This window comes from Papaver somniferum, unplaced genomic scaffold (assembly GCF_003573695.1).
Source record: "Papaver somniferum cultivar HN1 unplaced genomic scaffold, ASM357369v1 unplaced-scaffold_21, whole genome shotgun sequence".
Taxonomy (NCBI): Eukaryota; Viridiplantae; Streptophyta; class Magnoliopsida; order Ranunculales; family Papaveraceae; genus Papaver; species Papaver somniferum.
In genome coordinates, this window is record NW_020631041.1 from 7,411,101 (window position 1) to 7,434,717 (window position 23,617).

The window sequence follows — 23,617 nt, forward strand, 5'->3', positions numbered from 1 at the left end:
TGCAACAGAGACGACTGCTTATCTAATCAATAGGACACCTAATAGTTCATTAGATATGAAGATACCAGAGACGGTTTGGACCGGAAAAAAGGTAAATCTTTCATATTTGAAAGTTTTTGGTTGTGTTGGTTATGTTCATCTTAGTCCCAATGAGAGGTCTAAGATAGGTGCTCAAGCAAAGAAGTGTATATTTCTTCGTTACGGAAATGACGCTTTTGGGTATAAACTTTGGAACTACGAGGGTCACAAAGTTATTAGAAGTAAAGACATCACTTTTAATGAGAATGAGTTGTACAAGGACAGGAATAAAACACAAGTTTAAGATGTCGGATCAAGCAACATCGATAAGGAGTTGTATATCGATATTGATGATGTTTCCGGAAAAAGTGTGGTACAAGAAAGGCACAGTGTTGCTGATGGAAGATAAGTACAAGGTGAAGAGACTTCTGCTGTAGTGGGAGTTACTCCTATAGTTCCACAAAAAGTATGAAGATCATCAAGAACTCCAAAACCAAACCCAAGGTATGCTCTGAATTATCTATTACTTACGGATGGAGGTGAACCTGAAGATATTAAAGAAGTGCTAGCGGCTGATGATTCAGGCAAGTGGAAACTTGCTATGGAAGATGAGATAAATTCACTTAAGGAGAATGGCACTTGGGTGTTATTAAAATTACCAAAAGGTAAGAAGTCGTTGCATAACAAGTGGGTTTATCGGACGAAGTCTGAAGCAATTGGAGATATTCGCTACAAGGAGAGGTTGGTTGTCAAAGGTTTCCAGCAAAAACCTGGTGTTGATTACAACGAGATATTTTCTCCAGTTGTGAAGATGACTACTATTCGAGTAGTGTTAAGTCTAGTGGCTTCTGAAGATCTCTACCTTGAACAGTTGGATGTAAAGACAGCTTTTCTTCATGGTGACCTAGATGAAGAAATTTACATGAAGCATCCAGAAGGATTCATATTAAAAGGCAAGGAAGAGATGATGTGCAAGCTAAATAAGAGTTTGTACGGTTTAAAACAAGCCCCGAGACAGTGGTACAAGAAGTTTGATAACTTCATGCATAGAGGTGGTTACTCACAGTGTAATGCAGATCATTGTTGTTACTTCAAAAGGTGTGGTTCTGACTACATCATATTATTACTATATGTGGATGATATGTTGGTTGCCGGAACATCTCTACAAGAAGTTGAGAATTTGAAGAAACAATTAGCAAGTGAGTTTTCTATGAAAGATCTTGGTGAAGCAAACCATATTCTTGGTATGAGGATCATAAGAGACACAGCTAAGGGTGTAATTATGCTTAGTCAGGCTGAATATATTGAACAAGTTGAAAAGGTTCAATATGGAGAATGCTAAACCAATTAGTTCTCCAGTTGGAAGTCAAATTCGTCTTTCAAGTATGCAGTGTGCGAAGACAAATTAATAAAAGGAGTACATGGCTAACCTACCATATTTTTTGACGATTGGGAGTCTAATGTATGTTATGGTGTGCACGAGACCGGATATTGCACATGCAGTGGGAGTAGTGAGTAGATATGCAAGCAACCCAGGAAAACGATACTGGGAAGCTGTGAAGTGGATTCTCAGGTATTTGAGAGGTAACACAAACGTACCATTGTGTTATGGAGAAGGTGGTTCTATCTTGAGGGTTTATGTGGATGCAGACTTCGTAGGTGATGTAGATAAAAGGTGAAGTACGACCGGTTATGTTTATAATATGGGGTCAGCTGTAGTGAGTTGGAACTCACGGTTACAGAAGTTGGTAACATTGTCTACTACGGAAGCGGATTATGTAGCAGTAACAGAAGCGAGCAAGGAGATGATTTGGTTACGAGGTTTGTTAGATGAGTTGGGAAAGCAACAACGAGATAGTGTTCTGTTTAGCGACATTCACAGCGTTATACATTTAGCCAAAAACTCAGCTTATCATGCTAGGACGAAGCATATAAATATTCGTTATCATTTCATTCGGGATCTCTTAGAAGAAGGAGAGTTGAAGCTCGAGAAGATTCTTGGTTCGAAGAATCCGGCAGATATGTTTACCAAGGGAGTTACATCAGACAAGCTAAAGCTCTGCAAGGCTTTAGTTGGTCTCTCAGAATGAGGATCTGGGAGGGGATCCGCACTGACATGAATATGTTTTAGCGCCGTCAAATCCAAAGTTGAAGAAATAATAATTGAAGACAATCAATGAGTCTTCAAAGTGAGAGATTGTTAGTTATTGAAGACTAATTATTATTTCCTAAAGTTAGTCGTGGTTATTTAGGGAAGACGTTTCCTAAACCGGCTAGGATTCTTGGTGGCCAAGTTTGTAACCTATATAAATAGGTAATTAGGCCTTGTAGAATTGTATTGTGTAGAAAACGATTAAGAGATCGGTGAGAGATTTCTTGTATAGCTTTTAGGGCTAAACCTAGGGTTTCGTGGTGAGAGCATATTGGTGAGGAACAAGAGACAAGGCTATCGTCTCGGGTAATTGTTGCGGTGTAACCAAGGGTTTGCTGGAATTCACACGACGTTGTAATCGTTTTTCTTCATAGTGGATTTGAGTTGGTGCGGCTCAAAGTGGACGTAGACAATATATACATGTTGTATGTATTGGTCGAACCACTATAAATCTTGTGTCTTGTGAGTTGATTTATCTTTCTCGTATTTTCATAGTTACTTGTGCTTGGTTTACTTATTATTCATCATAATATCTCAAGATCCGTTATTCCGCAGTTGTCAGTAATTCTCTAAGAAAATCCTGACAGAATCCTGTTGTGGGTTGTGGAGAAACATTTATTAGTGAAAAATACAATAAAAAAAGCGCAACTTTTTGTACCCATGGGTGCACATTCCCCCTCTCTTTATTGGATGAAATTAACGGGGTTATGTAGTTAGGTAAATTTATTTATTTTATTTTGGAAAAAAAAAGACACAATTTTCCGAATTATTTCTCTTTTTTCTTTGTTCTTCTTCTCTCTTCTTTCTGCCATACTAGCCTCTCCTCTCAAATACATGGAGTCATGAACAACCTATCCATTGTCCGGCAACATTTTTACAAAATAGTTTGAAATCAAATAATTTTTTTTTTATTTAACAAAGGAAAACTTTATATTACATAAACATAGTAGTTACATCATGATTTATGTAAGGAACTGCTAAGTCAGGTGGATAACTCCACCAATTCCCACATAAATTATGTTTTCGAGCTGCCTTTGCTAAAGCATCTGCAGATTTATTACAAGACCTATAAACAAACTCACAAGACCACATAGGGTAGCTATTACACATATTAACACAATTTCTAAGAAGAGGTAAACACTGCCACTGACAAAGATTAGTTTGATGTTGTAAAAAGTTACTGATACTACGATTGTCTGTCTCAAAAATAACATTAGACTAGCCATTTGAATCTGCTATTTGCATAGCTTCTACCATAGCCCAGGCTTCAGCTTGCTCAACATTTATAGCTCTTTTCAATGTTCCTCTTCCCATGACAAAGGCCCCTGCAGAATTTCTAGTTATAATACCAATACCAGCTAACAAAGATTCAGAATTATATGAAGCATCAATATTTATCTTTAAGAACTGCAGAGGAGGAGGAACCCAAGGAAAATGTAAGATGTAGTTCTGTAAATGGTAATGATTATGAGCAACAAATGCGGTGTCTAACTGATGTTGTACCCTGTAAGAGTTTATCTGATGTATGACAGTTGAATGATTGGGTGTTATATTGCTGAAAACAGCACTACATCTATGTTTCCAAATTAAGTGCATTATTCAGAGAGCTAAGTGCACAACTAGAGGTGTGTGTTTAATATTTATATTCGAACCCTTAAGCTGCCAAGTCTGAATCCAGGAGAGAACCGAGGGATGCTGTACAATGGAAACGAACTGATTAGGAAAAAATTATTTCATATAGCCTGAGAGAAGGAGCAATGAAGTAGAAAATGGTCCAGATCTTCAGTTTGATTCATAATACACAGAAGACATATTTGATCATCAGCATTCAGATGCCTAAAAATGCGAGCTTTCACGGGTATAGCATCATGTATTCCTTTCCACATAAAAATTTGAAATTTATACGGTACTTTCAATTTTCAGAATGCCAACCAAAATTGCTGAGATAAACCCATTGAAATATCCATATGCAGTTCCTTTTCACAAAGCATCTTGTACGCTGAAGCAGTTGTAAACATGCCAGTACTAGTAAAAGGCCAGACCAATTTATCTTCCTGATCTAATTGTAAAGGAATAGTGAGAATAGAATTCACCTGGTCTGCAGAAAATAAATGGCGAAGAAGCAGAATATTCCATTGCTGAGTGAGAGGATCAAATAGTTCCGAAACCCATTGAATATTACTTGTATTCAGATCACTCCAATCTTGAATTGCAGTCTGCATGGAAGGAATCCAATTGGCAGTCCAGATATTGATGTGAGTACCATTACCTACTATCCATTTTGCATTTCTAAGAACAATTTCAAGCCCAACACATATACTCTGCCATACCCAACTTGAATTGTTAGTTTCCGGTGTATGGAAGAATTGAAGATCATTATGAGGAAAGTATTTACCTTTCAACAATTTTGCCCAAATATCATCTTGATTATGTAATAATTACCAGGCCAATTTCGCAAGAAGAGCTGAATTGTAATTGGTTAAATTTTTAAGACATAGACATCCAAATCTTTTAGGTACACATACCTTTTTCCATACAATAAGATGTCGTGGATGATCGTTGGTAAAATTATTCCACCAGTAACGCCTTTGGATGCTGTCCATGTGATGAATTGTTGTTTCTGGCAGTTTAAGGATCTGCGTTTGAAACATACCCATTGTACTCAGCACTGCATTCACTTGAGTTTTTCTCCCTGCTTGGTTAATCATTTTACTATGCCAGCCCTGTAACCGGTTAGTCATGCTATCAAGAATACCTTTACAATTTTTTTGTCTTGATCGATGCATCAAAAGAGGACTGCCCAAATATTTTTCACCCAACCCCATAACTTTCATATTAAGAATGCTAGAAATACTAGATTTTTGGGAAATTGAAGTGTGCTTACCAAAAAACAAAGTTGACTTCTGCATGTTAATAACCTGTCCTGAGGCTTGTCCAAAGGAAAGAATCAGATGTTTAAGATGATTCATTTGAGCAGAATTAGCTTGAAAGAATAAAAAACAATCATCTGCAAAAAACAGATGATTGATAGGAGGACAATGATGGTAATTTTAATACCATTGAGAAGACCAGAAGCAACATTATGCTGTAAAAGTCTAGAAAACGATTCCATGATGAACAAAAATAAATAAGGAGACAAATGGTCTCCTTGGAGAAGGCCGAGGGTTGGACAAAAAGAAGAACTAGGAGTACCATTGATAAGTATAGAAATATTTGTTGTGGATATGCACTGATCAATCAAACAAATCCAATCTTCATGAAAACCCATTTGGCGAAAAATTGATAATAAAAAAGACCATTCAACCCTGTCGAATGCTTTCGACGTATCCAACTTTAAACCTACCAAAGCCTTATTTATCTTCTTAACTTTCATACTATGCAGAATCTCCTGTGCTATAATAACATTATCATGGATATGTCTGCCTGTAACAAAGGCAGTTTGAGTAGGAGAAATAATGACAGGCAAAAAAGGTTTAAGACGGTTCGCCAAAATTTTTGAGATGATTTTGTAACTAACATTGCACAGACTAATTGGTCTGTAGTCAGCTGGTGTTTGAGGGTTATGAGTTTTGGGTATCAGAACTTGATAAGTATGATTTATAACCTTAAGCATATGCTTGAAGGTAAAAAAGTATTGAACCATGGAGATTACCTCAGAACCAACCGTCTCCCAGAATTGCTGATAGAAAGCAGCTTGGAATCCGTCATTACCTGGAGAAGCCCAAGGTCTAATCTGAAAGACAACATCCTTAATTTCTTGAGCATCAGGAATTCGGATAACCTGAAAGTGTTGGTCTTCTGTGATACAAGGAGTAAACAGCTGCAAAATATCTTGATTAATCTGCGGCTTAGAAGTAGATGAAATATTCACAAAAGATTAAGAAAAATAGACTCAATGTTACTCCGATCATCATACCAAATACCCAATGGCCCTTGAATAGCCTGAATGTTGGATCTCTTTTTATTGAAATTAGCCATTGAGTGAAAATATGAAGAATTTCTATCTGTTTCAAGAAACTTGTCACCTGCCTTTTGCATGAAGAATTCTTTCTGGATTATTAGTCACTGTTGAAGAGAACAACTTAACTGTCGAATCAAAGGATGAGAAGCTGGAAAATTATCATCAAAACAACGTTGCAGTTGATTCTGAATATTATGAAGATTGCTATCAATATTCCCAAAAGAGAATTTTTTCCACATTTGCAACTGAAATCTAGTGAATTTTAACTTACTTGATAACTGAAAAGAAGGAGAGCCATTAAATTGTTGTCGCCAACTTTGATTGATAGTGTCTTTACAAGAGGCCACTTGGAACCAGCACTTGTATAGCTTAAAAGGAGTGTGTTTTCTAGCACTAGGAACAGTGTGTAACAAAATAGGGCTATGATCTGAAGCAATGGGAACTAAATGTTACAGATGAGCATTAGTATAATTATTAATCCAACAATAGTTCACTAAGGCTTTATATAATCTAACAGAGACATGAGCATCTCCATCTCTAAGATTCGACCAAGTAGTGTCAGCTCCTGAATAACCCAAATCAATGAGACCCATTTGCTGAATAAAATTCCTAACATGTCTAGCATGATGAGGATGAGATGCATTAATACTATGGGTTTCAGAGTCATTCATAGTGAAGTTCAAGTCACCTAACAAAACCCACGGGAGATCAACAGAAGAATACATCTCAAGCAAATATTGCCACTGATTGTTATTGCCTACAGCATCACGCACTCCATACATAAAGGTGACCAAAAAATCCAAGTTATTGTCATGAGTGTGTACAATAGCATGTATTGTGTCAGAGGTAGTGTGCATTATTTCAACATCAATTCCTTGTTTCCAGTCAAGAGCAATACCACCAGAAAGGCCCAAAGAAGGATCAAACCAATAATTAGGGTATTTAGTTTTAGAAAGATATAGACGCATATTATTGGGCTGAGCTTTGGTTTCGCACAAGAAAAAAATATCTGGATCATTATTGGTCAAACAGAGACTAATATAGTCTCTAGTATGAGGGTTTCCTATTCCTTGACAGTTCCAAGACAGAATTTTCATGTTGTAAATAATGAAAAATATGGATAAAAAGATAGGGAAAAAACAACACAGATTAAGGAAAGAGTGAAAAATGAATAGAGAAAAACGAGTTGAGAAAAACACATGTTGCCATGCATCAGATTTGTTCTGTGCATTAAGTGCATGTGCTGCAGCAATGTCCCAAACATTATCTCTTCAATGTTAGCAGTATCTTCTTGAACAGGAGATGTTTCTCCAACAATAATAATATCTCTATCAAACTCAGCATCCTCAAGTTGATTCTCAGGAGTTATAACCAAGGTTGGGGGTTGACGATATCGCTTCTTCATACCACTCGTACTAGCACCATCACTTGTCAGAGTAGAATAAGGCCTTACAGAAGCAGAAAGATGAGACTGATCATGATAGGATGATGAAGTTGCAGCATCAGAGTTAGTAGCCGAGAAGATGGATAAACGCATTCCATCAAAAGGCCTCGACTGTTCTAGAGCAATTGGTTGACACAGTGTGTTTCTCCGTTGAGTACCATGTTGTAAGAAGAGTTGAGCTTCTTGCTGAGGATTTCGTTGAGGAAGTAAAACCGGCTCAGCAAAACCAAATCCTCTTACAGTCTCTTCCATTTCACGTCTTCGATTAGTCATATCAGCACAGTCATTTTCTTCATGATTAGGTACCTTACACTCAGGGCAAAGTCTGTAAGGTTGTTTTTCATAAAAGAAACCAATCCACCTAGTGACACCAGCAGCATTAGCGGCATTAATACCAATTATGAGAGGAGTGTTGACATTAATGAGAATTAAAGCTCTATATTTTGAGGAAGTAGGAGGACTAACACCATCAGGCTCAACCAGTCTAACTTCTCCAACGATATTACCAAGCATTCGCAAAATATCAGCATAAGTGAATTCAGGCAAGAGGTATTTATATTCAAGCCAGTAAGGAGAAACCGAGAAATCTAAGAGATGATAGTCCATTGTTAAATTCCAATCTTTTAAGACTATCAAATAACCATCAAAATTCCAAGCCCCACCAAATAAAATAGCTTCTTTATCATCACTAACTTGGAATTTATAACAAAAACATTAGGTTCCAAACTACGCACCCGAAACAACCATTGATTGTGCCTCCTCAGATGAGGCCAAATGAATATGGCAGCTCGTTCAACATCTTGCCATATCATGACACCAGGGGCATAAAGTTTACCAGCAAGACAATACCTCCAATCTCGAATTCCATTTAGGATTGCAGTATTCGAGTGCATAACAACCCTTCTTCTAATAGGTTCTTCACTGATTGAAACTCCCTGCAGCTATTCTGAAATGTTATTCATCGATTCTCTAGCCATAAGGGTGAAGAAAAGAAAGATGATGTAATAACAGAGAAGGATAAAAAGAAACTGAAATTGTTTGAGGTAGTATTTATAAGGAAAATTTGTAGGATGTGTTAACTTCTTAGACAGATAAGCATGGTAGATAAGAATGGATGAAAATTTGTAGGATGTGTCAAAAATACATTTTTGTAGACACCAAGCTCCTGACCAAGAAAAGATAACAGCTAGAACACTTTTTCCTTAATATTGAAGCAGGAGAACCATTATAATAACTCAGGTTAGATAAGATTGAGTGAAATCGATAAGGCTGAAAATCAGAAGCACCACTGCAATAAGAAGCCAACTTTGAATATGCCAACTTGGAAACGCCAATTATGATTATACCTCAAGCTGTGATGGGACATAACTGCAACATCAATGCGTGGCAACAAGCAGGTAGGAGATTAAGCTGCCATTAAAAGGAAGACAAACCAATTAGAACCAGAGATTGACAAATATAAAGAGGAAAATTGAAAATTGAAAATTAGGGTAAAATAAAATAAAAAAAAAGAGACAGATAAAAACATCAGAGTTGGACCAGAAATCAATCAACAAAGGATAAATCCAGAAGATTAAAACCATGGGTTGCAAAAAAAAGATCTGATCAAATCAAGAAAGTGGATCAAAATTAAGGGTTGACTATGGTTGACTTAGAGTTGACCATCTTGAACATATCGTCGAGAAGAGGAGAGAGGGAAAAGCTGCATATTGAATTTGCCAACTGGCCAAATATAAATAATCATAGTTGTTTATTAAAAAAACCAAAATCATGACACGTGCAGCATGCTAATCTTAAACTCATGGAGGTATAAAAAATAGCATGTTTACACACTTATCATGACACGTGAAGCATGATAATCTTCAAGTGTTAGAAGGAATTTATCTAACAGAAAAATCCCATAACAACAGATGTTTAAAGCTTTTTATGTTCAGCAAAAATGGTTCAACGTTTGATGCAAGAAAATTATGAAATGCAAGAAAATAATGAAGCACATAGAAAAATGAGAAAAATATTAAATACTCATAAAAATTTGTGTTTTACAATGGAAAATACAATTCAGACATTAATATTATGCATCGACAGTGTTGAATAACTAGTGCCTCAAATAGTGTACTAAATCAAAACCAAAACATATGTGCTAAGATATATTTTGTAAAAGGTTCTTATGTTTTTGCTCATATTAGGGTTTGGATAGTAGAACATGTCATTGATAAATTTGGGTCCTTGACTCACTTTGATTTTCCGTGGAAAATTTTGTGTCTTAAAACAAATTTGAATGATATTTGTCTTTCTGAGTTTCTGTAGTAGATGTATTAGTACTATCATGATGATCTATAGTACTAGATTGCCGAGAAACATCTATAGATGAAAATAAAGATAAAGATAAGAAATGAAAATGTAGGAGACATTGCTATTCCAACCGGATAGAAATTGAGCAAGGGTGATATGATCATATCAAAGAGAAGTTAATCAGTTTGTTTATATAGCTTGAGAAGAAAGTGTAGTGGAGTCATGTAACTTAGATGGGATTGAAGACCGGAGAGAGTAGTAGTCAAGTCATGTAATTAGCTAGGATTTTTTGAGCGAGTCCTATAGAACTCTCCCTCGGTTCCATCCACTCAAAAAATCTTCATGGGACAACTTGGAGCTTCGATTTTGTCTACCATTCACCATGTAATTGCTCCAGATCCTTGCCAGGTGTTCTTTGTTTTTATATTTATACACTCTGAGAGAAGAACATAAAGGCCATCACTTCTTGAAGTTCCACTCCCCACTGTCTTTTAGCTTGTAGAATCCCGACCTCATATCCACCGAATCACAAGGTCTTTTAGTGCAGGATGTTGGGTCCACAATCACAGGCCCAATATCTTTCGACTTTTTGGGTACTGTGATTAGAATGCCTTCTTGGGTTCCATGAAAATTTTGAGAACCATTCTTCCATTTTTGATAGGTTCTTATGAAGTTATCCGCATATATTTAGTTAATGCCAAAATACTACTATATTATTTTAATTTTATTCAATTGTTTTTCCTTAAATTTTTTTTTATAAAATTTCTTTTAGTTTTGTTTTATAACAGAATCAAAACAAAAGGAAAGGAATTATGGAATTACAAGAAATTGGAAGGAAGCCGAGCAACAAGCTGAGCTCCAAATTCCTTTTAGATTTCCTTAAAATTTATTTTATTATGTTTAGTTAGGTTAGAATTATTTTATTTTTTTCCTAACCGATTTGAATGGAAGTATTTTGAAGAAAGTTCGGTTAGGAGAAAAAATTTCAATGTAACCGAATATATTGACTAACTATAGGATAAGAAGAAAAATTACGACGTATCCGACTTTGGTTAGGAGAAAAAATTGCGACGTAACTGAACTCAATAAATAGTAAAGATACGAGATCGGTTGTTTAGTTAGCAACCCTTGGAATAAACAACTTGAAAAGATGCATAACCAATGGACCGAATTATAGGCACTCTTAGCTTGAGACATATATAAATCTAGTTGTTGTGGCTTGTTTCTTAATAAGCAGCGAATAAAATTCCCAAAGGTACGGTTCACTACTTCAATTTGAGGATGAGCCATACAACTAAACTGCAGTTTGGTTGGGAGACGAGTTCAAAGTGTATTCCAAAACCAACTTAAGAACTTATAGCATGTTTTGATATCAAAAGCAGAAATCATAAGTAAAATATTTATTTTATAAAAATTAACTTTTTTGCTTGTAGAAGTCATTCTAAAATTGTGTACCTAAACTAAATTCTGACTTTTCTGTTTCCAAATAAACTTTTGGAATCATATGAAGTCAAATAAACTTTTGGAATGGTAAATTTTTTTTCTTTCATGATTGATGGCTTAACAATCATATTAACAATTTAGTAAGTTTCTAATTCGACTTGTTACTTCTAATGAAAATACAATTATCACAAGTTCTCATAACTACAAAAATCACCTCAATGGAAATTAATGATAACCATATTTATCACTAGCATACTACCAAGTCATTTCAGCCATTTTAGGATATAACTGAGTCCCCTACGGTCAAAACGGTCAATGACGATCCGTGCCCCAAACTCTAATTAAAATTTTCTTATGACCCAAATATAACTCAAGCCACTTTTTTGTGACCCAAAATCAAAATATACCTTATTTAAATATACATAATACTTTTTATTATCAATTTTTAAATTAATTTGTAGAAAACATATCGCACAAGTTATGTTAGATATATAATCATCATACTTGTAGGATTGTTTTATACTCTCTCAATGATTATTTAATTCAAGAGATATTAACCAAACTGTAACAGCTTGATGGTTGTCTTCTTCTTGAAGTTCCTTGTTGATCATGACTAACCATATTGCAGAACCATAATCGACCATAATAACAGTTGAGAAATTGTTCTTAAGCCATGGAAGAAGTACATAAAGTTTTTCTTCTTCTTCTCGAGGAGGAAGACGATCAGCTTTATGACCCCACCGGATACTAATCTCCCGCATACAATAACCATCACAAATATCCAGATCTTCGACAACAAAATGCCGGATGATCTAAAATTCCTTGAATCATGTACAATAAAAGTTAAAAACAAGGCAGTAGTAGTGGTTAGAAGAAACACCACTTCTAACCATACTAAAGGATTAAGAATGAAGGAGTTTTGGTACTTCGAGGGTATATGATCACAAAACGGATCATCTTTGTGTTCTATTTCACCTGTACCTTCTCTAAGCTCCATCATTTTTTACTTTAACGTGCTTGTTTTGGTTAAATAGCCATTGTTGAAGACTCTCTTTGGATTTCTTCATTATTAGAAGATTCTTTAAATCTTCTTTGAAATGTATGATCAGAATTTGAGGTTGGTTTGGTTTCAGAATATGAGTATGCTAAAACCCAAGGATATACAACCTGTTTTTCTCGTAGTTAATCTTTTACCTCATTCCATTGTGTTTTTTTTTTCTTTTTCTTTTTTTCGTCTGCTCATAAATTTTAGGTGTGATAGAACGTAATGCTACATAGAAAGGTTTTGTGATTCAAATATTGAGTATCAAGCTCCTCACAATCGTAGTTGTTTCTTTGCGAAACTCTTTGATTTGGTTTTCGTTAATAGTTACCATGATTTGGATTGCAATTGTTCTCCTATAATTTTTGGAATTGAATTAAAAATTATTAAAATTTAACTCATAATCAAAGTAAAATCGTGAAGATTCAACTTTCTAATAGATAATTTAAGTGTTAATCATGGTAATTGTTTTCATCCTTTTCTTTAACTTTGATATCTAGAAAAACTAGAGGATTTTTTGTTTGTTTGTTATTATTCTTATTCTAACAGATGAGTTTTTAGCATATATGGTGTTTTTCATTTGAGAGTAAAGAAATTAATCTTTTTATTTATACTTCGTTTATATAATATAACTTAGATTATCTGGAATACCTTTTTTCTATTTTTTGTATGATTATATGGTTTTATAATATGATTATCATCTCCAACATCACTCAAATTCAATCTTTGAACTTTAATATATTTAACTGGGTTACAAGAATATATATATCCTTTTTGAAAATGAAGACATAAAAAATTAATTCAATCTATAGTAAAGAAGGTGAAGTATCGACAAGATTGGTTAAACTGATCATGTAATTAATTATAGAAATAAAGACAATATTCCAATATATATAAAAAAAATTGATTAACTATAATATAATACCTAAATTATTAGAGCTACCTTGGACAATTGAAAACGACAAACCCAATAAATTTTTTGTTTTCTTGATGAATGAAAATGCAAATAATGTTGGATATTTCCTAGAGTTTTAATCTTATCTATGTAGTGTCAAATGCAAGGCAACCAACATGATGCCCTTGACTATTTTCCCAGATATTGCGAGGGACTAGTAATAACAGTTCAGCATTTCCGTTGAAGTAAAGGTGATAATTTACATTCCTGCTCGACCCAGCCTTGTTTATTTGCAATACAACATATATTTTTCTAACACCATTAGTGTATGTCATTTTGAGTATTTAAGACATTTAGGAGTTGGTCAAGTATCAATATCATCACTAGTTATAGGTTCCTTGAAAGTAGTCTCACCAACTCAAAAACCTAATTTGTATCTTTAATTAGTTTTAACTACAACCTTCATTGCTGGTGTAATTCAAATATCTTTCGGTATGCTTAGGTTGGGATTAACAGTTGATTTCTTATCAAAGACTGTTTTGATAAGGTGTTTAGATAACTTTAAGAAGTTACTTTTCAACTTAATTAAGTTGAAAGGCCAGAACTTAGTTTGAGAATTCAAATTTAGAATAACTTTTAAACGCAAAAAGGCGAACTTTTGATAAAGCAAATTTTTTTATTCTCACTTCTGATATTAACTTTAGTTCTTTTATATCAAAACACCCTAACTAGGTTCACTAATAGATCACTAATACCTGTATCCTTACAACAACGTAAGAGCAACACCAATAACGTCCCTAAAGTTCCTATTTGGTAGTCTTATCTACGCCCACTTTTGCGAGGGTGTGCATACGTGTCAAAATTAAAACAATTTCCACATAAACCATCTCCAATAGTGTACAGTTTTAACTATAGAATTTCATATATGGATCAAGAAAAACATTTGATATTCCTTTAGGTTTCTTCCTGTTTTGGAGTACATAATAATTAATACGTAAACATATGGCATGGAGGTCCAACCGAATGTCTAGTGAAGACTTTCAATAATACCTTTTGATGTTCATCTCTGCACTTTTAGGTTATAGGACCTAACAACTATGAATGAATTCATGTTAAATGTGGTTCTAAAATCTTGCGTAACATTAAAGATACTATATTTACACTTTTTCTTTTTTGATAAATGACGGCTAAGTGAATGTGACAGAATCTCTAAAGCTTTCTCTGTGTAGAGCTATGTCTATAATGATTGCCACTTTCAAATGACCAAGAATAAAAACGCGCATATTTATAACCAGAAAATAAAATTCAAGAAAAATAAAGAAAATACTAAAACCGCTGAAGTCTTTTCAAGAAAAGTCTCAAAACAATATTGCACATGCATATGTTGCCTCGTTAAAACCTTGACAAGGAAAACCCAGAAGAAAAAAGATTAACAAGGAAAATAGAGTACGACGCGATGAATCCAAAAAGAACGCCATAAAAATATATTAATCTTCTTCATATGATTAATACTCATTTGTCTTCTTACCACGTTCAAGGAAGATATATCGTCATGGAGGAAATATTTGCATCCACAAATAAGTTATGGTAAATAAGCATCTTCGTTTGTGATGATATGATAAAATCGGTATTTTGAGCCCTTATATAAACTTTAAACAAGTTACTAAAAGTGTCACGATGTCCTTCACAGAACTAGGAGGTCCACTTTATAGAATCTTTAACTTTAAACACCGGTTTAGTTGAGTGCTGCAAAATTGATAAATTAAAGGTTTTTTTATGACACTCGAGACTGGAATCAGATGAAATGTTTCCAATAAATAATGTAACTTCAACGTTTATGTTAGGAATGCCCATTTCCTTTTCCAAATTTTGACCAAATTTCTCAAATATTTTATTATTAACAATTATCAATTGACCTTGTACCTGCCAGGATGATCCTCTGTCAAGATGAAGGTTGTTGATAATTAGAACGACAACTACTATAAAGCTCACTATTAACCACCTCAATTTAAGCCTTGTATATTCCATAACTTGAGATGAAATAAAAAAACATGTGAAGTAAACTCCATAATAATAATACCTATACTAATGTTATAAATGTTAATGAGTTAGAAAAGTAATAATATAATACTAAGTAAATTTTATCTTTAGGGGAGCAGGTGAAATAAACTACACTACCACCATAAGTCCCCAGCCGATTAAAACTTCAACATCGCTATAGGATATAGAAACTGAAAATACCCTTTGCACTTCACATCAGATAATTTAAGGAGAGACCATTTTTTTTGCAAATTACCAAACATAAACATAAAGGTGAAGTTCTTTTTTTACCTATCTGGAAGCTCCGACAATCATAGAATTGAAGTCGTAGAAATAAAGATCATAAAGACTATGGCTATGAACAAGACATCGAAGAGACTTTTGGAAATCCATAGCTCTAAAACCTATTTTCATCTGAGTATCTCATTGTCAGCCTGTACCTCGCCTTAAAAGATGAAAAACCATTAGAGCATCTCAAATGCAGGGGGTAAAATTTTTAAAATAACATGACACTTAGGATTTAAGACCTTTTCACCAAAGTTTTATCTCCAATGTAAGGGTGAAGGTCATAAAGAAAGATGACACGACTAAATAGGAGTAAAGGAGAAAGTCTAATCTAGACTTTCTTCATAACCATGGGTCTTTAGTCCACATCATATTTTTGTCTCCAAATTTAAATAGAAGGTGTTAAATAAAAACCTTGGGGATTGGAGATGAACTTTATGTAAGAAGTCTTATCTTTATTTTCCTTTGTCATTTAGCAATGACCCACAACAAAAAAGATGTTAATAAGACCTCCACTTAGGTTTACCTTGAGCCCTTGTATTGAAGATGCTCTTAACCGAGAGCGGACATAGGAATGAGATAATAACTGGAACTTGAAAACAAATTAGCTTGAGACCAGGTGAAGTTTGAACACAAGCCTTGGTTGTCTTGTCTATGTTGACAGTGGCCAATAATTCAAGTTCCGACATGCAGTTCTTGGAATTATAACACATCTACGAGTTGGTCCAATATCACTAACATTGTTCGTAATAGGTTGTATTCTTTCTGAATTAGTCTCACAAACTATAAATCCAAATCTATGTCTGCAATTAACTTACTCTACAGCTTTGTTTGATGGTGTATCTTAAACATATTTTGGTACATTTTATTTTCATATGAAAGCGACTTTAAGATGTTTAAGTACACTTTCAAAAGTTACTTTTCAATTTATTTAAGTTGAAACGTCAGAAAATAGTTTGCGGACACGATTTTAGAATTCATAAAAGAAGAAATTAACTTCTCATAAAAGAAATTGTTATTTTTCCCTTGTTTTTTGAATCGATTTGTGCTCCTATCGGAATAACGTATAACTATGTTCATCCGTGATGCAACAATAATTATATCTGTATAGCAATCTAAGGGAATACTTGAGATTACTCGTCAATTTTTCGAGGCATCAACAAATCAGATCTCGAGTCAGCAAAGACCAAACATCCAAAAATTAGTAAAAAGTAAATGAGTAATAGTGAGGGATGATTACGCCAAAGCATCTTTAGAATCAAATCTCTACATTCCAACTATATGGTAGCCATACCTAATTTATCCACGTTGACTTCAAAAATTATCATCATTAGACCAAAATACCCATACTTATCACAAATTCTATATTTTAATTTATGGGTATTTCCGTCCAAACAAACTATTTATCAATTTATCCCCTCACCCTGAAAAATAAAAATCAGTCTCGCTTTTCTCCCTCTCTCCTCTTTCTCACTTCAACTCCTTTTCCGTCTCTGCTCACAGAAATTAGGGTTTACTCAAAATTTCAATCCAGTAAAATCTGAAACCAGGGTTCACTTCATCTTCATCATCACCATCTCCTTCGATCAAGAAAATTAGGTTTAATTTATTGTAATCATCATAAAGAAAAAGAAAAAAAATCGAAAAAATCAGTCCAAAAATCACAAATTAGGGTTTGATTCCATTGGGTTTTTATTGATTTCATAATTTTGGATAAAGGGTTTGAAGAAAGTATTGATTTTTAAGTTCATTATGCCAAGAAGTTCAAGACATAAGTCTTCTCATCACAAGTCTTCTCATCAACATAAACATAGCTCAAAAGATGTGATGGATTCTGAAGAAGAAGCAGAAGAGGTATTGAGCTTCAAGGAAAAGAATGGTGGTAAAGAGAAATCCATGAGTAGTAGGGAATCAGAGAAGCGGAAACTTGTTGGGAATGGTGGTGGCGGTGATTTGATTGGAGGAGAGTATAATGGCGGTAGTGGTGGGACTGGTAGTTCGAAGAGGCGGAAAGACAAGGGTGTGGATGGACCGGTATCGGATCGGTGGAATGGCGGCGAAGCTGTTGTTGTTAGTAAGGAGAAATTAGTTGATGAGGATGGATTGAAATCAAAGATTGATTTGAAGATTAAGTCTAGTAGTAGCAGCAGAAGACATGAGGAGAGGAAATCCGAGAGTGTTGTTGTTGTGGAGAATGAGGAGGTGGTGGTGGCGAAGAAAAGTGTTGTTAGTAATGGAAGTAAGGTTGAGGTGAAGACCTCGAGGTCTGATAAGGATTCGAGTAAGAAAGAGGTTCATTATAAGGATTCTACTAAAGAAGTTCATTATAAGGAGTCTACTAAAGAGGTTCATTATAAGGAGTCTACTAAGGAGAAGGAACATAGGTCTTCAGAGAGAGAGAAGAAGAATCAAGATGTGCGGCGTGAAACAAAGATTGAATCGAAGATTGATTCAGTGGCGGTGAGTGTGAAGAAAGATGTAGTAAATGCTGGTAAGGTAACTTATTGATTTGTTTATTTATGTGGGTTAGAATGTTTTCGTTCGTGTTGGTATGTGAGTGTTGTGCAGATTAGGCAAGACTTAGTAACATCAGTATGAAAAAATTGAACCATTATCGAACATGGATAATAGCTTGTTATTAGTGGTTCTAGGTTCATTGTATTGCCAACTTGTAGAGGAAAAGGGAGACATAGTACATTGCTTTTTTAGGGAGAAGAGAATTTTATTCGGTTTTTTTTCTTTCGTAAGATTCAACTTGGGCATTGATCGGAGATATTTAGGGTTGTTTTGTACCAAGTTGCTGACATTAGGAGGATTATTGTTGACCAGTATCACTCATGTCCATCACTGTATGCATTCAATGTGTCAAAGGAGCACTTGAACTTGGTTACCTCACCATCATGGTTGTATTTGTATCAATCCATGTTTAAAGTTCGAATGTTTTAATTATTGGAAGCGACGCTACAGGACACTTGTTAATCACATTTTTTTATGTCCATTGAATTTAGGAACCTTTGATAGGTGGGTAGAATTTATGTGCTTATCAAGAAAGAAATGAAGGAATTAGTTTTACTAACTGTGAATATTTTCTAAACTTGTGCTGCTTTTAGTTATTTTCGAACTTAGGTTTTGGACATATATATTATCTGACAACGAGATTCTCATTTGTTTATCTGAATCTTAACAATGCATTTTCTCTTGATCCATGAACGAATGAAAAGAAACTGATCTGATTTGAAGCCATTATTGTTTTTTAGTTCTAAGCCTTAATATGAAGTCCGGATAAATTGCTAGAGCGGGTTACTTTAGGAGGTTGATAATTATGAGTTGTGGTTGTTGTGCATAAATTCTTGGTACAAAATGTCTCTCTATCTTGTGATTCTCGGGGAACTTGTATATAACGTAAATTGCTTTACGTCTTTTTGTTGCCGTTTTGTTTTTAGTGGGAACATCTATGCTTACTGGAAATCTATAACTTACTAAATTTCTATTGCGTCGTTTATAGAGAGGCAGAAGCATGATGAGTTGCGAAATCCTGAGTTGGAGAAGGAACTTGAGAAACGAATCAGGAGGAGGAGAGATGATTCTGATGACAAGGATAAATATCATGATGATAGCAGAGATGCTAAAGAGAGTCGTGTATCGTCAAGGGATGATCGGTCCAGAAGTTCAAGGTACAAGGATGAAAAGCAGCAAGATGACAGGTATAGAGAAAGTCATCATGAAGATCTGCGCAAGGACAAGCAGAAAGATGACAGGTATAGAGAAAGTCATTATGAAGATCTGCGCAAGGAGAAGCAGAAAGATGATAGGTATAGAGAAAGTCATCATGACGATATGCGCAAGGACAAACAGAAAGATGATAGGTATAGAGAAAGTCGACATGAAGATTCACGCAAAGACCACACAAACCGAGATGACAAGCGCAGAGATGAATACTTAAAAGATCACTCAGGTCGAAAGTCTGACAATAAGTATCCCAGAGATGAAAAACGAATCCCACAGGAGAAATCTAAACCTCAGGAATGTGAAGGTGATGGTAGTCCACGTAATGATGACCGTGTCACCAATTACAAAGACAGTAGAGGAAAGAAGAGGTATGCTGATGATAATGATGAATACGGTGATTTTAAATCTCGTAATGCCAAGGAGCACCACCATTCAGTGGCAGAGAAGAAAACACCAAGCAGTAGCAGAAAAGAATCACCTGCTGATAGGGGAAGATCACAATCGCGGCATATGGATTATGATACTGTGAGCCGAAGTAGACGCAGAAGTCCCAGCCCTAATGCTCATCCTATCAAGGATCAGTCCAGGTAATCCATATTTTTCTCACTTATGATTGCAACTTTCCTACCATGACTTTCCGGAATGATGGATAATGAATGCAAGATAATGACCACTGGACGGTGGTTCCGCATATATTATGCAAATTGCTCAAAATTTCACAGTTGAATAGGTATCCAGAAAAGTTGGATTCGTAGGTCCACATGAATGTCTGTGCCAGGCTAGAGAAGATTCCATGTAATGCTTGTTGAAATGCCATCAGTACAAACTATTAAGCTATCCATAGCTTTCACATAATGGTCTAGCGGCAAAAATGAAATCTGTTCTTGACTCTAGTATTAGTCTATTAGAGGAGGAATAAATATATTCTGTGCACATAAGATCTTGGGTCCAAATTTGTATGTCTGGTCTAGGCTCAAAGCACGTAAATCCAGATTTCGAATAATCCTCCAACTGTATGTTTGTCTTTTTTACAGGACTAGTTCAAAAGCGGAATCTCAGTACAGGGAACCTGTTCCAGATGAAAGAGTCCGATCTAATGTCACTCCTTTAAGAGAGCGTAGTAGTGTTCATGGGAATTCTGAGAGAGCTTCTGAATCTTGGTCAACAGAGAAGCACAGATCCGTAACAAAGCCCTCCAACGAGGAAGGAAATCATTTGGCTGGTTTTTCAGCGGAAAGGTCTCCAGTTAGACAGGCCTCACCTGCAGCGTTGATAGATAAGCCTCAATCCTCAACAAGTTATGAGAGAAGATATTCAAACAGAGCAAATGTTAACCGAAGCCTTGATATGGAAGAAACTGGACGAAGAGATGACAGAGGAAGCAGGGAACTGCCTTCGGAGAAGAAGAATGTAGAGGCAGATGGTGATACAGTGTCTGTGTCATCATCATTTAATCGAAACAGTCACTTTCCGAGCAATTCCTCTTCTATTCCTACAACACCTTCTTTCAGGGGCGGGGCTTCCAACCCTTCAGTTTATGGGTCGTCAGAAGAAGATGGCAGAGGCAAGTCCAATCGTTATAGGAGGACTGGTGATTTTAATGTGGGAAGAGGGCAGGGTAATGCATGGAAGGGCATTCCAAACTGGCCTGCACAATTACCAAACAACTTTATGCCTTTTCAGCATGGTCCACCTCAAGGAGGATTTCATCCAATGATGCAGCAATTTCCCGCTCCACCTTTGTTTGGTAACCACCCTGGGATTCCTTATCACATGCCTGATGCTGATAGATTTAATGTTCAGATGCATGGATGGGATGGAAGTAGTAATGTCGTCTTTGGGGATGAATCTCATATGTATGGGAGACCAGATTGGGATCAGAACAGACACATGCTGAATGGGCATGGCTGGGATGGGAATTCAGAGACGTGGAAAGCGCAAAATAATCCTGCAGCAGCTGAAAAAGATGATCATGGCCTATCTTCCACAGGAAATGATGGTTGGGCTGGACACCCTAGTCAGCGATCCCGGAATGAGCGGAACAGGCCTAATTTTAGGGCGGAGAGTATTGAGGTAAAGAGATCCGATGAAACACCACCTCCACCACCCAAGGCCCCAATAGAAGCTCCTCCAGTGAAGCCTGTACTGGAAAAGACACCAGAACCTGCTAAAACATTACGTCGTAGTGATACTCATTTTTGCCATGTTTATCTTTCCAAGCTTGACATCTCAGTGGATCTTACTCATCCTCAGCTGTATAAGCAGTGCGCGAGTTTATTTGAAATAGAAGGAAATTCAATGAGTGATTATGGCTCTAAGCATGCACATTTAAAGGTAGATTATATACCTTGAGACTCTGGCTTCATCGACTTCGTTTCTTTAACTATTGGCCTAGGACTGATCACATCTATATTCTTACAGGAATTCGAGGAATCAAGACTGAAGATGTCCAACACAACCTTGAGTGCTTCACTTTTCCCCGTACTGAAGGACACTCTATTACAGGTATATTTATGTCAAAACCATAATTACTCGTAAATCTATGTAAATGTAGTATAAAATCCAGACAGAGCAGATATGCAAGAAGTGCACGAGTATGGAGCTTCTTGAGCTAAAGCTAGTTCAAATTTTCCAAAACTAGGAACTTAAACTATCTTTTAGGGCTTCTTTGTTTTCTAATTTATCATATAACCTATCGATAATTTCCTATCTGCAGAGAGCCATGCTCCTTTACAGGCAACGAGACGAAGAAACACAAACCAAACTTCCTCTCTCTTCCCTACCTGGGTCAGAACCAGAGTCTACTCCGTGCTGTAACGATGACAAAGCAGAGATATATCCAGCTTTGAGTGGGCCGAAACTAGAGATACCTCCAACTATCTCTGATGAGACCGTTCAGAAAAATCCACCCTCAGCTCAAGAGATGGAAGAAGAACCTACCCTTGCTGAAACAGTGGCCGAAGAAATTAGCTCTGCTCAATTGAGGATTGAAGGGTCAGTCCCAGCTGAAATGATGGTTAGAGAATCAGTCCCAGCTGAAATGATGGTTAGAGAACCAATCTTAGCTGAAGAAATGGCTGAACAACCAAGTTCATTTGAAATGGCCGTTGAACAACCAGTGCTTACTCAGATGATGGTAGAAGAGCCAGTGCCTGCTAAATTGCTGGATGAAGAACCAGTCCCCTCCCAAATGATGGTCGATGACTCAGTCCCTGCTCAAATGATGGTTGATGACCCAGTCCCTGCTCAAGAGATGGTTGCAGAACCAGTCCCTGCTCATATGATGGTGGAAGAACCAGTCCCCGCTCAAATGATGGTCGAGGAACTAGTATCTGCTCATTTGATGGTTGAAGAACCAGTCTCTGCTCAAATGTTGGTCGAAGAATCAGGCCCTTCTCCACAGATGGTTGATGATTCAGTTCCAGCTGCTGATAATGAAGAACTCGGGAAACCAGACCTAAACTATGAACATAAAATAACAGAAGTACCAGACCTGATTCCTGATGAAGGGAAAGAACCAGTTCTGGACTCTAATCAGGAGAAAGCACACAACCTTGTTCCAAATTTTTATCAAAAGGAACAAGAACCAATCGCAAATCATCACGAAGTGGTGGACCTGGTGGATGAGGAAGACGCCATTGTCATTTTAAGCGATTCAGAAGGTGATGGTGGCGCAACTGGTACTGATGCTGAACATATTAAGTCTATCAATGGTTCAAGGTATGATCAGTTAGGTTATGCCCATAACGAGGTATGTGAGGAGGCTTTAACGCCAGAATCAATCGAGTGTAGGTCGGTAAATTTAAGTCGGATACATTCTTCTAAAAGTACACATTAAGACAATTTCAGTTCCCGTATTTTTTTTATTTTTTTTTTAAGTTCTGTTTCCCATTGAAAATCTGCATGTTCTGTTTCTTCTGTTGCTCATTGTCTTAGGGTCGTTTTTTCTAAGTTGTTATTTACCTTTCAATAAAGAGAAGAAAGAATAGGTATGTAGGAAATAGAGCTTCGATCTTCCAGGATAGTCGTCATGTTTTTCCTTGCCAGTATAGAGCTCTTAACAAGTAGCTGGTGATGAAAATTGGGCTCTTTTCTCTTTGTATATCAGCTATTTCTACATAAATATGAATGAAAATCATCTCCTTTCTTCGATTACCTTGCGTTATTGCTTTTTCCTTTTTTTAACTTCATAATGAAAATTTGATAAAAGAAAATGATAAATCATTCCCTATATTTCTGGAAAAGAAAAGACGTATTATCACTTTTTCAATGTAACCTACTTTGTTTCTAGAATCAAAACAGCCAATTTCTCCTCC

General features: G+C 35.9%; 1 protein-coding gene across 1 annotated transcript; it reads left to right on the forward strand.

The window, feature by feature from the left end:
• The first annotated feature begins 17,023 nt into the window (after window positions 1–17,023).
• Window positions 17,024–23,456, forward strand: LOC113340324 (mediator of RNA polymerase II transcription subunit 12-like). Its single transcript, XM_026585531.1, has 5 exons — window positions 17,024–18,063; window positions 19,078–19,888; window positions 20,336–21,635; window positions 21,723–21,806; window positions 22,018–23,456. Exons 1-5 carry the CDS (start codon window positions 17,325–17,327, stop codon window positions 23,137–23,139), a joined length of 4,056 nt encoding a protein of 1,351 aa, XP_026441316.1. The 5' UTR covers window positions 17,024–17,324; the 3' UTR covers window positions 23,140–23,456.
• Window positions 23,457–23,617: the final 161 nt, after the last annotated feature.